Here is a 16,206-nt window from a genome sequence, read left to right as displayed (position 1 = left end):
GAAGTCTTCCCACCATGAGCTTCTCTTCCTAGAGATGACTATCCTACAAATGGTTGAACCAATTTTCTCAACAACTACTTAAGAATACTAGTTTTCTTACATTCTGACCGCATGAAGTATTATTGAACTTTTTTACTTTTGCCAATCTGGTAGGTGAAAGTTTACATTTTATTATTTTTTCCCCAAATGAATGATCTGTTATGCTGACCACTATTTTTATATTGGGTACTTTTTAAAAAATAAGACTTTTAAATATTAAGGAAACAGTCTTTTACTTTATGTGTTGTAAATACTTTATCTTCCAGTTTGGTGTTTTTTTGTTTTGTTTTGTTTTGTTTTAATTATAAACAAATCCATCTCCTCGGCAGGTGCCTGTAATCCCAGCTACTTGGGAGGCTGAGGCAGGAGAATCGCTTGAACCCGGGAGGCAGAGATTGCAGTGAGCTGAGATCACGCCACTACGCTCCAGCCTGAGCGACAAGAGTGGGACTTCATCCAAAACAAAAAAAAATTCCACCTCTTTGCCCGCTTTTTGCTTATACATCTGAGGCTTAATTTTTTTTCTTTTCTAGGCGCGTATCACCACCTCCCCACCCGAACTCAGTCTCCTAAATTGCGGAGATTACAGACACATGCTACCATGCTCAGCTTGTGGCTTAATTTTTGCTTGAATCTTGGATCCACTCAGAATTTATTTTGGATTAGGAGTAAAATAGGGAATCTAAGTTTCTTTTAACAAAATTATCAATCAGTCCTTCTAACACCATTTGTAAAATAATTTACCTTTTCCCACTGATCTTTAAAATGTCATATGTATCATATATATGCTTAATTCCTCCATGTATTTGGGTTTACTTCTGGACTCTTTATTTCTAGTAATTTTATTCATTAATTTTATTAATCTGTTACCCCCTGTGCTATTAACAACCTGCTTAAATTTTTATAGCCTTGTAATAATAAAAACATATTACTTATGAAAGATAAATGATCTATGTAAACATTTGTGCAAATCAGCCTTGCAATATTCATCCTCTACAAAACTATGAAATTCATCTGGTCAACTCTTATTGACTACCAAGACTAGAATCAGAACATTCAGGTTATTAACTATATCTCAAAAAACGTCAATCTGAAAACCTAATGTTTTAAATTGCTCCAGCTTTAAGATTCTAAATAGTGCCTTTATGGTACAGGAACAAATCTGACCTCACATGATACTCAGAGAAACACATACTTACCTAGACTCAGCCTGACTTTTTTTTTTTTTTTAACTACTTTCTCAACTCTATACCCTTCAGCCAACTTCAAGGATTACTGATGTCTTCATGATTTTTGACATATGCCAAGCTTATCTCTACCCCTGCTGTTGCCTTACCTATGACATGTCCCTACCCAAGCTCCCATAACAATCCAAATCCTAAACTTATGCCAAGGCCTAGTTAGGTCACCTGACTTTCACACTTAACTGAAAGCTCCATCAAGGTAGGGACTCTGTCTGCTATTAATTCTGAATCTCTCATTCTTCAAGTGAGAGAATCTATAAATTGTAACCCTTTATAGAATAAACAGCAGTCAACCACTGACTTGGAAGAATAGTTAGAGCCAGCATTTACTACTGAATACTGATATCCCCTGACTTACAATGGTTTGACTTGGAATTTTTCAACTTTATGATGGTATCAAAGTGATACACATTCAGTAGAGAAACCATACTTTGAGTGCCCATACATTCTGTTGTTCACTTTCAGTATTCAATGAGTTACATGAGATATTCAACATTTTATTACAAAATATGCTTTATAGTAGGTAATGCTGCCTAACTATAGGTAATCTAAGTGTTCGGAACACGTTTAAAGTAGGATAGGCTAAACTATGGTTTCCATACATTAGGTGTATTCAATGCATTTTTGATTTATGGTATTTGCAACTTATGATGAGTTTATTGGGATGTAGCCCCATTTAAGTCGAGAAGCATCTGTATTGTAAAAATTCACACAAATAAATAAATTTTTTTTATTTTTTCTTTGAGACAGAGTCTTGCTCTGTCATCCAGGCTGGAGTGCAGTGGTGCGATCCCAGCTCACTGTGAACTCCGCCTGCCAGGTTCAAGTGATTTTCCTGCCTCAGCTTCCCAAGTAGCTGGAATTACAGGTGCACGTCACCATGCCTGGCTAATTTTTGTATTTTTAGTAGAGACAGGATTTCACCATGCTGGCCAGGCTGGTCTACAAATTCTGACCTCAAGTGATCCGCCCACCTTGGCCTCCCAAAGTGCTGGGACTACAGGTGTGAGCCACGGCTCCTGGCCAAGAAATTTCTGATAACTTGTTTACCACCAAGAATCAAGGGTACTCAGTGCAACAGTACACAAAGAAAGTATCACTTAATAGATTTCTTCTCTAATTTCTCTATAACTTATTGTTAGCTTTGCTTTAGTTCAAAAAAGAAATACCTCACTGGCTTTATTAATTTTATAGGTAATACATGCCTGTAAAAACATTAAGTTACTGAAACAGGCCGGCACAGTGGCTCATGCCTGTAACCCCAGCATTTTGGGAGGCCAAGGTGGGCGGATCACATGAGGCTAGGAGTTCTAGACCAGCCTCGCCAATATGGCAAAACTCCGTCTCTACTAAAAACACAAAAATTAGCCAGGTGTGGTGGTGCACGCCTGTAATCCCAGCTACTCCGGAGGCTGAGGCAGAAGAATCGCTTGAATCCAGGAGGCAGACATTGCAGTGAGCCGAGATTGCAGTGAGCTGAGATTGCACCACTGCACTCCAGCCTGGATGACAGAGCAAGACTCTGTCTCAAAAAAACAAACAACAACAACAAAAACATTAAATTACTGAAATAAATGAAAGAAATTAAGATTTACCCATAATCTCTTTATTCAAAGGTAACTGTTTAGCAAATTCATTTGAAGGCCCTTTTAAAGCTCACAAACTATTTTTTTTGTGTGTAAAACTGTACTGTACAATCTGTTCTGTGAACTCTTTGATGCAATATATCATTAATGCTTTCAAAATAATGAACAGTTGCATCAATCTCTATTGTATCAATGCAACAGATAACAGAATCCTTGCTACTGTCTTTATTATGATACTGTAATGAATATTTCTATCTAAATCTTAGTATACATCTTTCTTAAGAAATAAATGTCCACAAGTAGAACTAAGGGTGTAAAGCTTTAAACATTTAATACACATTGCCTGACTGCTCTCTAAGAAAGCTTTATCATAATTAGGAAGGGAGGTACAAAATAGCGTGGCAAAGTTGCAGGAGAAAAATAAATACACAAGAAGCTAATTCTGTCCATCCTTCTCCACACCCTCAAATGATTTCTTCAATATTTAATGAGAAGACACTTTCAGCTCTGAAATGCTAAGTTTAACATGAGGGCCAATTCACTTTCTTTTAAAAATCATATACAGGAAACTTTGGTTTTTCTGTCATATTGCCTCTGTTGAATGAAGATTTTATTCCCAGAGAACAAAATCACATATAAGAACAATCTGTATGTATGTGTACATGTGGGGAAAACAAACAAATAAACAAACAAAAAACAATTAAAATGGCTAACAGGCTAGAGTCAATGGAAAGTTGGCTGGCAAGCCAAAGCTAGGGAAACACTCTTTGTAACGCTATACACTTTAAGCCAAATGCTTAACATCTTAGTCAGAAGAACTGAGTCACAGGAAATAAGCGTATACAGTACTTGCAGTCACATAAAGTATCTGGAGAAACTTGAGCCCCAAATGGTTCATATTTTTTTGCCCATACCCTTTTGACTGCTGGCTGAAAGCAGTCTGCATCTCCGGAATTTCCATCCATGTTGCTGGGCTCACTATTTTGTTCATTTTGTGTTTCTCTTAAAATAAAGGGAAAAAAAGAGTTAATGTTAAAAACCACAAGCAAAACAACACCACAACTCCATCTGGATATCCTGAAAAGCCCAGTTACTGCACCTCTGCATTTATACTTAACTGTTTTCTGAGTCCAGCTGCCAGGACCATGGCACTGTGATGGTTAAATCTCTTGATGATGGCAGCATTACTATTCTCTTTTATGGATTTAGAATTGGAAGCAGATGGCACAGAGGAAATGCCATAGCCCTGTGAGAAATAATTTAGTAGATTAAAAATTTTTTAAAAAGGTTCTGCTTTTCTTATTATAAGACACACTTAGCTGAAAAAATTTGCTGGATGATAGGACTTTTATTACTTCTCACGAACATTACTAAATATTTATGAACAAACATTTAAAAACAAGTGACATTATGCACATAAAAGATTAACAAATAGCACTAACTCATTTTAGCATTACAAAACACATCTTAAACTGAATTTCTCTCTTTTTTTTTGAGATGAAGTCCTGCTCTGTTGCTCAGGCTGGAGTGCAACCTTCGCCTCCTGGGTTCAAGTGATTCTCCTGCCTCAGCCTCCTGAGAAGCTGGGATTACAGGCGCCTGCCACCACGCCCAGCTAATATTTTGTATTTTTAGTAGAGATGGGGTTTCACCATGCTGGTCAGACTGGTCTTGAACTCCCGACCTCAAGTGATCCACCCACCTCGGCCTCCCAAAGTGCTGGGATTACAGGTGTGAGCCACCGTGCCTGGTCTGCATTTCTCTTTCAAAGAACAATTAGGATCTAGTTATCAAAACATTAAATAAAAGCAATAGAGGTCAGGACACCTGTAATCCCAGCACTCTGGGAGGCCAAGGTGGGCGAGTCACCTGAGGTCAGGAGTTCAAAACTAGCCCAGCCAACATGGTGAAACCTCATCTCTATCAAAAATACAAAAATTAGCCAGGAGTGGTGGCACACACCTGTAATCCCAGCTGTTCGGGAGGCTGAGTGAGGCAGGAGAATCACTTGAACCCAGGAGGCAGAGGGGGCAGTGAGCTGAGATTGCACCACTGCACTCCAGCCTGGATGACAGAGTGAGACTCTGTCTCAAAGAAAAAAAAAAAGTAAATAAAAAGAATATAGTGAGAAAAACATACACTATGGATTCAGAAAGATAAAGAGACAAATTCTTTTTCTAACATTAATCTAGGCAAGATAAAGTTTTCCAAGCTCTATAAAGTAGGATAAAAGAGAATAAAATGAGATTATATTTTAAAACATGTATTGAGTGCATGCTACTTGCTAGACCATGTAGATATAAAATTGATTAAGACCCCATGCCATAGGAGCCTAAATATTAGTTAGTGGGAAGCTAGGCTGGAGAGAATTACTAATCAATCCTACTGGAGAAGAGGGTTCGAAAAAGCTTCACAGAGAACCATAAGATAAACTGGTGTTTGCCAAATGTTACTGGCAGACAGTAACATTTCAGGGAGAGGAAACTGCTTAAACAAAGGCAAAGAGGCACTGTGGTCCTGATTATTTGGGAGGTTGAGGCAGAAGAACTGTTGAGCCGAAGAGTTCAAGTCCAGCCTGGCAACATAGCGAGACCCTGTCTCTATTTAAAAATAAAACAAAAGCAAAGAAGCAATGTAGTACGTATTGTGTCATGAGACTGTGTATGGTTCAATACACTAATAACGGTGGTCCAGGAATTGGTGAGGCTAAAAAGGTAAAAGAAAGATCATAAGACTCATATAGGCCGGGCATGGTGGCTTACGCCTGTAATCCAAGCACTTTGGGAGGCCGAGGCGGGTGGATCACCAGGTCAGGAGATCGAGACCATCCTGGCTAACACGGTGAAATCCCGTCTGTACTAAAAATACAAAAAATTAGCCAGGCGAGGTGGCAGGCGCCTGTAGTCCCAGCTACTCAGGAGGCTGAGGCAGGAGAATGGCGTGAAGCCCGGCGGGCAGAGCCTGCAGTGAGCCGAGATCGTGCCACTGTACTCCAGCCTGGGCGACAGCGAGACTTTGTCTCAAAAAAAAAAAAAAAGACTCATATGTGCTGGGCGTGGTGGCTCACGCCTGTAATCCCAGCACTTTGGGAGGCTGAGGTGGGTGGGTCACCTGCAGTTGGGAATTCAAGACCAGTCTGGTCATGGTGAAACCCTGTCTGTACTAAAAATACAAAAATTAGCTGGGCGTGGTGTGTGCCTGTGATCCCACGTACTCAGGCGGCTGAGGGAGGAGAATTGCTTGAACTCGGGAGGCGGAGATGGCAGTGAGCTGAGATCACGCCACTGAACTCCAGCCTGGGCAACAGGGCATGACTCCATCTCAAAAAAAAAAAAAAAAGATCCATATGCTGTTCATCCATGTATCAAATAATTACTAAGTGATTATTACTACATGACATATGCTGGGAACAGGCCAATAAACAGAACAAAGTCAGCTTCACGAAGATTACACTCTGAGAGGAGAGTGAATGGAATTATCAAGTAAAACAAGGTAAACACAATTTTTTTTGAAAGTGGAAAATGTTATTGAAGAAAACAGAGGGTAACATGATGAAGTGACTGAATTTGTGGGTGGTTAGAGAAAGTCTCTCTGAAGCAAGCAACTTTTTTTTAATTTTTAAATTTATATTTTTATTTTTTTTTGAGACAGGTTCTCGCTCTGTTGCCCAGGCTGGAGCGCAGTGGTGCGATCGCAGTTCACTGCAGCCTTGACCTCCTGGGCTCAAGTGATCCTCCTGCCTCAGCCTCCCGAGTAGCTGGGACTGCAAGTGTACACCACTATGCCCAGCTAATTTTTAAATTAAAAAAAAAAAAATTTAGAGATGTGGTCTCACAATGGACTCAAACAATCCTCCCACCTCAGCCTCCCAAAGTGCTAGGATTAAAGGCATGAGCCACCCCACCTGGCGAGAAATGACATTAGAACAGGTATCTAAAGATAGGCAGAAGCTGGTTAGGGGACAAGCAGGTAGAAGATCAGTTAAGTGCATAGGCCCTGAGGTAGAAAAAGCGTGGCATGGAAGTGAAAGGTCATTATGTCTAAAACATGAATGAGTGGAAGTGGCCCCATCTGAGAAGTATGCAGGAGCCAAATCAAGCAGTCTTGTAGGAGTTTTGATTTTATTCTAAGCTCAATGAGAAGATAATGAAGAGTTTCACACAGGGGATTATTAGGATCTGATTTATATTATAATCCTTTTTTTTTTTTTTGAGACAGAGTCTCGCTCTGTGGCTCAGGCAGGAGTGCAGTGGCGCAATCTTGGCTCACTGCAGCCTCTGCCTCCCCGGTTCCAGCGACTCTCCTGCCTCAGCCTCCCGGGTAGCTGGAATTACAGGCATGTGCCACCAGGCCCGGCTAATTTTTGTATTTTTAGTGGAGATGGGGTTTCACCATGTTGACAAGGCTGGTCTCGAACTCCTGACCTCAGGTGATCCACCTGCCTCGGCCTCCCAAAGTGCTGGGATCACAGGCATGAGACAACGCGCCCGGCCTATATTATAACTACCACTGCTAGGGGAGAATAAACTATAAAAGACAAGATAGCAAAAATAAAGGTTAGGAGGCTAAGGCAAGCAAACAGGCCAAAGATGATGATACCGTAAACACGAAAGGGTGTAAGCGTTTGTGTAGATCCCACAGATGAGAGGTGTATTGTACAAGGCTTGCTGATACATTGAATGCTGGACATAACAGGAGGAAAACATGGCTGGCTGCAATGGTTCGCGCCTGTAATCTCAGCACTTTAGGAGGCTGAGGTGGAAAAACAGCTTGAGCCCAGGAGTTTGAGACCAGCCTGGGCAATTAGGGAGACCCTGTCTCTACAAAAAATAAAATTAGCCCGGTGTGGTAGCCTGTGCTACAGTCCCAGCTACTTAGGAGACTGAGGCAGATTGCTTGAGCCCAAGAGGTCAAGATTGCAGTGAGCCATGATTGTGCCATTGCACTCCAGCCTGGGTGACAGAGTGAGCCCCTGTCATAAAAAAGAAGACGAAGAATCAAGGAGACTCGCTGACTCCCAGGTTTTTGGCTTAAGCAAATTGTAATGCTTTTTACTAAGAGAGGGAATACCCATGGAGATACGTTTATGAGGATGGGAATCAAAGATTCCATTTTACATGTGAAGTTGATATGTTTTTGAAATACCTGAGAGGAGATGTCAAGTAGGCAGTTAGAGCTCTGCAGTCAAAGACAGACTATGGGTATTCAGGATTCATCATTATGTAACAAGAATGTTTTTATTTTTACTCCCTCCCCTGTTCCCCATATCTAGTAAAGCAATGGAATAGAGAGAATGCATTCAGGAGGCCAGAGATCACAGCCTGTGATAGTTACTATAATCAGAAGATGGATAAGGGAAGAAGGAACACCAAAGGAAAAATGGCATCAACCAACATTTGTAGTAAAAAGACTGGTTATATAAATGTTGATATACCCATACCAATGGAATACTATGTAAGCTTCTAAAAATACAGATAACAACAATAATGCCTATTACCTACTACTTATTACGCACTAGGCTCTTTTAACTCATAGAAATCCTATAAGGCAAGTAGTATTAGCCTCACTAAGGGAAAAAAAAAAAAACCCAAAAAACTGGGCTTGGGCCGGGCGCAGTGGCTCACACCTGTAATCCCTGCACTTTGGGAGGCCAAGGTGGGCGGATCACTTGAGGTCAGGAGTTCGAGATCAGCCCAGCCAACATGATGAAACCCCGCCTGTACTAAAAATACAAAAATTAGCCTGGCGTGGTGGCACGTGCCTGTGACCCCAGCTACTCGGGAGCCTGAGGCAGGAGAATCGCTTGAACCCAGGAGGTAGAGGTTGCAGTGAGCAGAGCTCAGGCCACTGTACTCCAGCCTGGGCAACAGAGTGAGATCCCATCTCAAAAAACAGAACAAAACAAAACAAAAACCAAACAGGGCCTAGAAATGTTAGAAAATATCAGAATCTAAGTCAGCTAGTTTGGTTTTAAAGTCTAGGTTTTAAACTATGGGATAGTTTATACAGATATTGATACTAAACAGAAGATAAAGTTATGAATGTACATGTACATATGCCATCATGTTTAAAGAAAAAAAAGCACTAAAAAAGTCTTTCCTTTCATAGTAAGTTGTAAGTCTAAGTGCCACTAAGCTTTATTTTCTCAGGATAATTAAAGAGGACCATGTTTGTATAGATTCTTCTTCACTTATGAAAGGGTGATGTCCTGAAAAACTCACTGTATGATGAAAGTACAAATTGAAAATACATTGGCTGGGCGCAGTGGCTCATGACTGTAATCCCAGCACTTTGGGAGGCCAAGGTGGGCAGATCACCTGAGGTAAGGAGTTTGAGATCAGCCTGGCCAACATGGCAAAACCCCGTCTCTACTAAAAATACAAAAATTAGCTGGATGTGGTGGCATGTGCCTGTAATTCCAGCTACTTGGGAGGCTGAGGCAGGAGAATGGCTTTCACTTGGGAGGCGGAGGTTGCAGTGAGCCAAGACTGCGCCACTGCACTCCAGCCTGGGCAACAGAGTAAAACTCTGTCTCAAAAAAAAAAAAAAAAAAAAAAAAAGAAAAGAAAAGAAAAAAAGTAAGAGCAAGAAAATGAAAACTCAGAGTAAAGGGAATAACTGAGGAAGACAGAGGCAGTGATAAAATTATCCTTGATCACAATAGGAACCACCTCTTTCTCTGTAAGTAGATAAACCCATAGGTCTGGGGTCATGATGCTGAGGTAGGTAGGTCATATATGATGGCCTACTTGCTGAAACATTGGGGTTGGCATGGTATAAGGGTCATGAGAGTGCTTAAGGTTTGGCAGATAGTAAGCAATCAACAAATGTTTGTTATCTTCCTTAATTATTAATTTATCCATATTTCTTTAGATTAAATGTTAGCTAGAGCATAAAGCTGAACTCATCACATTAAGCCTTTATTATTACTAGAGAACTGCAGATGAGGGAGCTAGAAATTTATTTTTAAAAGGTTTTAGCAACTCACACAGGAATTGCATTTCTTCTAGGCAATTTTAATGGCAAACAATGCTATTTCAAAGCACTTCCGATAAATCACTTCAAATAACAGTATTTTGCTTATCTGACATTCTCACAAGTGGAACAGGTCTACACTTAAGACAATGTTGAAGACTAGGAAAAGACTCTTTTCTCTCAAAACTTCTTTTATTGCTTCTTACCTCATCTAATGGTTTATCTTCCAAAGCTGTTAAATCTAGTAGTGGGTTTTTCACTCCTAATGAAACCATTGTTTTTAGGCCTAGAAAATCAACAAAATAAAAAGTTCAGCATGTCTTATCTGTCTCAGAAATTAACACCTATAATGTCTAGAGGGTGGCAAGTTAAATACCAGTGTCTATCAGAGATAAACAGTTACCTTTTTCATCTATTTTGGCACATTCTGCAAAGAGATCCTTTGACCCTGTATTCAGCCGATCCCTGTGAAAATAATGGGACTGGAAAAAACGTGTCCAGAATTCCTTCTCTGTCATGTTGTGGGGAACATTTTCTGCATATTTCATTTTTACTGTGGAAAAAAAACCACAAATATTATATACTGAATTTCCATTTTTAAAACCTCTCAAATTAGGTAACTGAAATACAAATAGCAAAATCTAGACCATAAAGCTCTCAACTCTACATACTAGATGTTATAATCTAATTATAAATATGAAATGTAACTTGAGAGATTAGGTGAGGTATGACTTCTATAAATCTTACAATTTACAAACAAAATCTTATTTGCACCAACAGAATAAGGTTTTGAAGTTTTAGTAGAAATACCAAAAATCTCAGGAGTCAGAGCCAAGTCTGCTTGTTTGCTCATTTATATATGTGCACTCTCAATCCAAGGCACCGTGTTAGCGGATGGGGTAATAACGATCTCAATATCCACGGGACTGTCAGCTCAGCACTCCAGGGGCTTACACTCTAGCAAGCATAGAGTTCAACAGCATTGTTTCCTGAGCTCTGAGTTTAAAATTCTAGGTCTGCCACTTTCTATCTGTGTGACCCTGAGCAAATTACTTAATCTTTCTGTACCTTGGTTTCATCTGTAAAATGAGGGTCATAACAGTACCTCTACTTCATAGGTTTATGTGATGATTAAATCAGTTACTATAGAAAAAGAACTTAGAAAAGTGTCTGGCACATAATAAACACTACACAATTATGTTACTATCAGAAAGATACAAAAGAGCCAGGTGCTGTGGCTCAAGCCTGTAATCTCAGCACTTTGGGAGGCTGAGGTGGGCAGATCACTTGAGGTCAGGAATTCAAGACTAGCCTGGCCAACAGGGTGAAACCCCATCTCTACAAAAAATACAAAAATTAGCTTGGCGTGGTGGCACGTGCCTGTAGTCCCAGCTACTTGGGAGGAGGAGGCAGTAGAATCACTTGAGCCTGGGAGGCGGAGGTTGCAGTGAGCCAAGATCGCGCCATTGCACTCCAGCCTGGGTGACAGAGCAAGACTGTCTCAATTAAAAAAAAAAAAAAAAAAAAAAAAGATAGGGTCTTGTTTTGTTGCCCAGGCTAGTCTTGAACCCCTTGCTTCAAGGGATCCTCTTGCCTCAGCCTCCTGAAGTGTTGGGATTACAGGCGTGAGCCACTGGGCCTGGCCAGGATTTCATAGAGGTGGCAAGGAGGTGATGCTTGAGCTGAGTCCTGAGAGAGAGATTCCTAAGGACTAAAGGGGTAAGAGTGGGGAAGAGGGAAGCGAGAACAGAATACAGCTTAAGAGAGTACTGCTTAGTCAGAAGAATGACTGACACACTGGCTCTCACCCTTGTCTGCACATAATAAATCACTGAGGCTGGGGTCAAGGAATCTATACTTTTAGGATGGCATCTGCATGGGAAGTAATTTGTGGGTTAGGAGGGTCACTCTGGATGCAGTATGAAGAATGATCTGAGTTAGTAGTATAGACAGACTCGAATGGCAGTCATATCAGTGAACTGATGACAACACATTATTTACTGGGCCCCTAGTATCTACCATATGTCAGGCACCGGGTAAAGTACTTTAAATAATCTATTGCACTTGATCAGGAATGTGAAGCTTTTTGTTTTTCACTGATATACTATAGAATACATCCATATATTTTAACCATCTGAAAGAACTGATTCTTCTTACCTGCTGGATAGGTCCTAAATATGGACTCAATGATATCAGAAGTTAAATTATATCTTAGACCATTACAGCCATCAGTTTGGGGCCGGACATCAGCCTAAAACAAAGCCCATACACACATACACGTTAGAACATCAGGGAAAGATGGCTAAGGTCCCAGTGGACACTGGACAAAGGTGGAAAAAAAAATTTCTAAACTAACTGCATAGACAGAGAAAGTCCCTCACCTTCACTTTTTGCACAGAGGCAGGACTCAAAGAAGCCTGACTGGTTTCTCATGGTCTTAAGTGACCTATAAAATCTGCTTCTTTGGAAGTCTAATATGGTCAAATAGGCATGTTTAAGTATGAAGGCAGAGAGGCAGTGGAGTTTTAAGATAAAACTTGTATAGTCATAAAAACCACTACAAACCTTGGTTAGTAAATAATTAAATTAACATTGACTGACTTCTTTGGGAAAGGCCTTATTAATTCACTTCACTAATAAACATCCAAAAAAGATACCAAACATACAAATAGTATTCAAAATTTTGTTGAATGTGTTAATGCTATTCTGGTTCCACTAGAATACCAACTGACTGAATTCCATTCCATAATTCCATAGATAAGGTACTCCCAATTGTTCTAATATAGTTTACGAATCTTACATTTTCTATAATATGGTCATGATACATTTAACCTTGTAAGTAAAATATGGCAAAGATTTAAAAAGGCACCAGAAAGCCCTACATTTGAAAATATTTGAAAAAGTATTAGTCCAAACTCTGAAAGAGTCATTTTCAAATTCCATTTGACTACCAGCATGCTAGGGTCAAGTCCAAAGGCCAAGAAAACATAACTGGTAAAAAGAAATATAAATTTAAAAAAATTGTATGTATTTTAAAAACATTTTGGAAAAGGGCTGAGTGTGATAGCTCATACTTGTAATCCCAGAGCTTTGGGAGGCTAAGATGGGAGGAACTCTTGAGGCCAGGGATTTGAGACCAGCCTGGGAAATACAAAAAGAGCTGCCCCCCCGCCCTATAAAAATAAGAAAATTTAGCCAGGCAAGGTGGTGCACACCTTTAGTCCCAGCTACTTGAGAGGCTGAAGCAGGAGGATCGCTTGAGCCCAGGAGTTTGAGGCTCCAGGGAGCTATCACTGTGCCACTGCACTCCAGTCTGGGTGACAGAGTGAGACCCTGTCTTTTAAAAACCAACAAACAAACAAACAATAATAATAGTTCAATAATAATGAAGAATACCATGGATACTCAATTTTCCATTACTTTCCTTTAAGGAAATGCTAAGTTTTACAAAAGGAATAATGGTCTTAAGACACATATTGGGGTTTGAATTTTTATTTTCTTCAGAAATCTATAAGGGTCACATACCAGAAATGCAGCAGAAATGCCAACATCCTGCTTATGATTGGATGTGGAAGAACTATCTGTTGCATTCACATTTAAACGATTGGCCCAGAATTCCTCAGCACTGATCACTTGACTCACAACAAGGTCTTTATAAAGCTGAAACAAAACAGGATCTTCTTGCAGCATTCTGTAAAGCAGAATATACTGAATATAACTGAACTTCTAGAATAAAACACCATTTAGGTACATTTTAAAAAGATTTTGGCAACACAAAACATTGAAACACACAACTTTTATTTTGTGATGTTTGAGCAGCAGAGGTCATTCAGTTCACTTTTCAGTAATTAAGGGCAAAATACCCCACATTTTTGGAGGAACCAATGAAGTGGTGATAAATGGAGGTAGGTGTAAAGGAAAGATTAAACCCTTTGAGGACATGGGTTTGATCTTATTCATCTCTGTATCCCAGTGATTCAAAGATCACCATGTCTGCAGTGTACTGTCTGTTGGTATCTGAAAATACTCAAGTCCCTTAGATAAAATGGTGTATTTACATACAACCTATACATATCCTCCCATATACTTAAATCTTATAAATCTTATAATAACTATTTATAATATCAAATACAAGGTAAATAATTGTTATACTGTATTTTTATTTGTATTATGTTTAGTTATTATACTGTTATTTTTTTCCCCAAGTACTTCTGATCCAAAGTTGGTTGAATCTGTAGATGTAGAACTCCTGGATATGGAAGGCTGAATGTATTCTCTTTCACATACAGAAGTAAATGGGCAGGAGAGGAGGTATGCTTGAAATTTTCCAGCAATGAAGTTTTTTTTTTCTTTCCTGAGATGGAGTCTTGCTCTGTCACCCAGGCTAGAGTGCACTGGCATGATCTCAGCTCACTGCAGCCTTTGCCTCCCAGATTCATGCGATTCTCCTGCCTCAGCCTCCCAAGTTGCTGGATTACAGGTATGCGCCACCACACCTGGCTAATTTTTGTATACATGTATATATATATTTTTAAGGAGAGATGGAGTTTCACCATGTTGGCTGGGTTGGTCTTGATCTTCTGACTTCAAGTGATCCACCCACCTCAGCCTCGAAAAGTGCTGGGATTACAGGCATGAACCACTATGCCCCGCCTTCAGCAATGGATTTTTCATGGTGCTAAGTATGCACAGATACAAGCACTGATGGGCTGAAAGATATTGGTGATGGAATAATTCATAAGGAAATTGTGGTTAGGTGTGGTGGTTCACACCTGTAATCCCAGCACTTTGGGAGGCCGAGGCGGACAGATCGCTTGAGGTCAGGAGTTTGAGATCAGCCAGGCCAACGTGGTGAAACTCCATCTGTATTAAAAATACAAAAATTAGCCAGGTGTGGTGACGTGTGTCTGTGATACCAGCTACTTGGGAGGCTGAGGCAGGAGAACTGCTTGAACCCAGGAGGTGGAGGGTGCAGTGAGCTGAGATCACGCCACTGCACTCCAGCCTGGGCAACAGAGCAAGATTCTGTCTCAAAAAAAAAAAATTCTCATTATTTTACATACTGTCTCACTTTTTCAGTGTGAATTATTTTAGGTTTCTTGTTCATAAGCATACTTCCAATGGCTTAGCATCTTCTCTGTGACAGAGAACTGGGAAAAGAAATTAAGGAACGTCAGCACCTTCCAATCTCGGTTCTGCTCCTAAGCAGATTTGTAAGCGTGATGCAGTTAATTCAGCTTCTGGGTTTGCACATTCTCATTTCCCAAAGTCAAACAAGCAGTAAGATTTTAAAGCTGAAAACTAAACACCAAGGTAAAGACACGAGAGCCTTTATTTTCCTACATTACAGTACCATAGCAAAAGTGAGGATAGGTGGTTGGGCGTGGTGGCTCACACCTGTAATCCCAGCACTTCGGGAGGCCGAGGTGGGTGGATCACCGGAGGTCAGGAGTTCGAGACCAGCCTGACCAACATGGTGAAACCCCGTCTCTACTGAAATTACAAAAATTAGCCGGGTGTGGTGGCACACGCCTGTGGTCCCAGCTACTCGGGAGGCTGAGACAGGAGAATTGCTTGAACCCGGGAGGTGGAGGTGGCAGTGAGCCAAGATTGTGCCACTGCACTCCAGCCTGGGCGACAGAGCGAAACTCCTTCTCAAAAAAAAAAACAAAAAAAAAAACAAAAAAAAAAACAAAAACAAACAAAAAACAACCACCACCAAAAACAAAAACAAAACAACAACAACAAAAAACCAAAACCAAAACCGTAAAAACGTGGGGATAGCTAACAAGCTATTACCCTACTAGGAGACTATAGAGAACCCAGTATCTCTTTCAAAAGGCTATTCTTTTCCTCCCACCTGTTCTTCTCTTCCAGTTCTTTATTTGCTTTCCTCTTGAATTTGGGCAGCAGCTGCTGAAGAAGGTCTTTTACTGCATCTCGCTCTTTCACTGCTGTGCTTTCATTGGAAAAATGGAAGTTAGTTGTGTCCCCTGCATGTAGGACCAGCTGAAGCTGAATTTTAGCTTTTCCTTCTGGACTAATTTTCTGGCCTAAAAAGAAGCATGAGGGCAGTTAGATGATGACACTCGCACTGTGGGAATAACCGTACAGTAAGTTACTTCTCCCAAGATGATTCAAGATTCCTTTGGGCTTTAACTGCCCTATTCCAATACTGATGCTTTTGTAGAATGCACTCTTCTTAAATGATCCCATACAACCAGAGCATGCTCATCAAACTCACTAACACTCTGCTTCCTTCTTTGGTACTCTTGGCATGCAGCACTTCTCACCCACTGCTACTACCTCCACATATTAATGGGCTTTTGTTTCCATTCAACTAGGGCAGACCTCTTTAAAGC

General features: G+C 40.4%; 1 protein-coding gene across 1 annotated transcript in view; it reads right to left on the bottom strand.

The window, feature by feature from the left end:
* GTF2H1 (general transcription factor IIH subunit 1) overlaps positions 1 to 16,206 on the bottom strand; it is a 46,668-nt gene that overhangs the window by 15,866 nt on the left and 14,596 nt on the right. The window contains exons 3-9 of the mRNA XM_003254290.4: positions 15,705 to 15,897; positions 13,370 to 13,535; positions 12,002 to 12,095; positions 10,248 to 10,397; positions 10,051 to 10,130; positions 3,988 to 4,115; positions 3,784 to 3,871 (exon numbers count right to left, since the gene is read on the bottom strand). Coding sequence (XP_003254338.1) covers positions 3,784 to 3,871; positions 3,988 to 4,115; positions 10,051 to 10,130; positions 10,248 to 10,397; positions 12,002 to 12,095; positions 13,370 to 13,535; positions 15,705 to 15,897 — 899 coding nt within the window. The remainder of the gene's footprint in view (positions 1 to 3,783; positions 3,872 to 3,987; positions 4,116 to 10,050; positions 10,131 to 10,247; positions 10,398 to 12,001; positions 12,096 to 13,369; positions 13,536 to 15,704; positions 15,898 to 16,206) is intronic.

This window comes from Nomascus leucogenys, chromosome 15 (genome assembly GCF_006542625.1).
Source record: "Nomascus leucogenys isolate Asia chromosome 15, Asia_NLE_v1, whole genome shotgun sequence".
NCBI classification, from domain to species: domain Eukaryota; kingdom Metazoa; phylum Chordata; class Mammalia; order Primates; family Hylobatidae; genus Nomascus; species Nomascus leucogenys.
The sequence above is the reverse complement of the archived record's forward strand: the minus strand, read 5'-3'. Positions and strand labels throughout refer to the sequence as shown.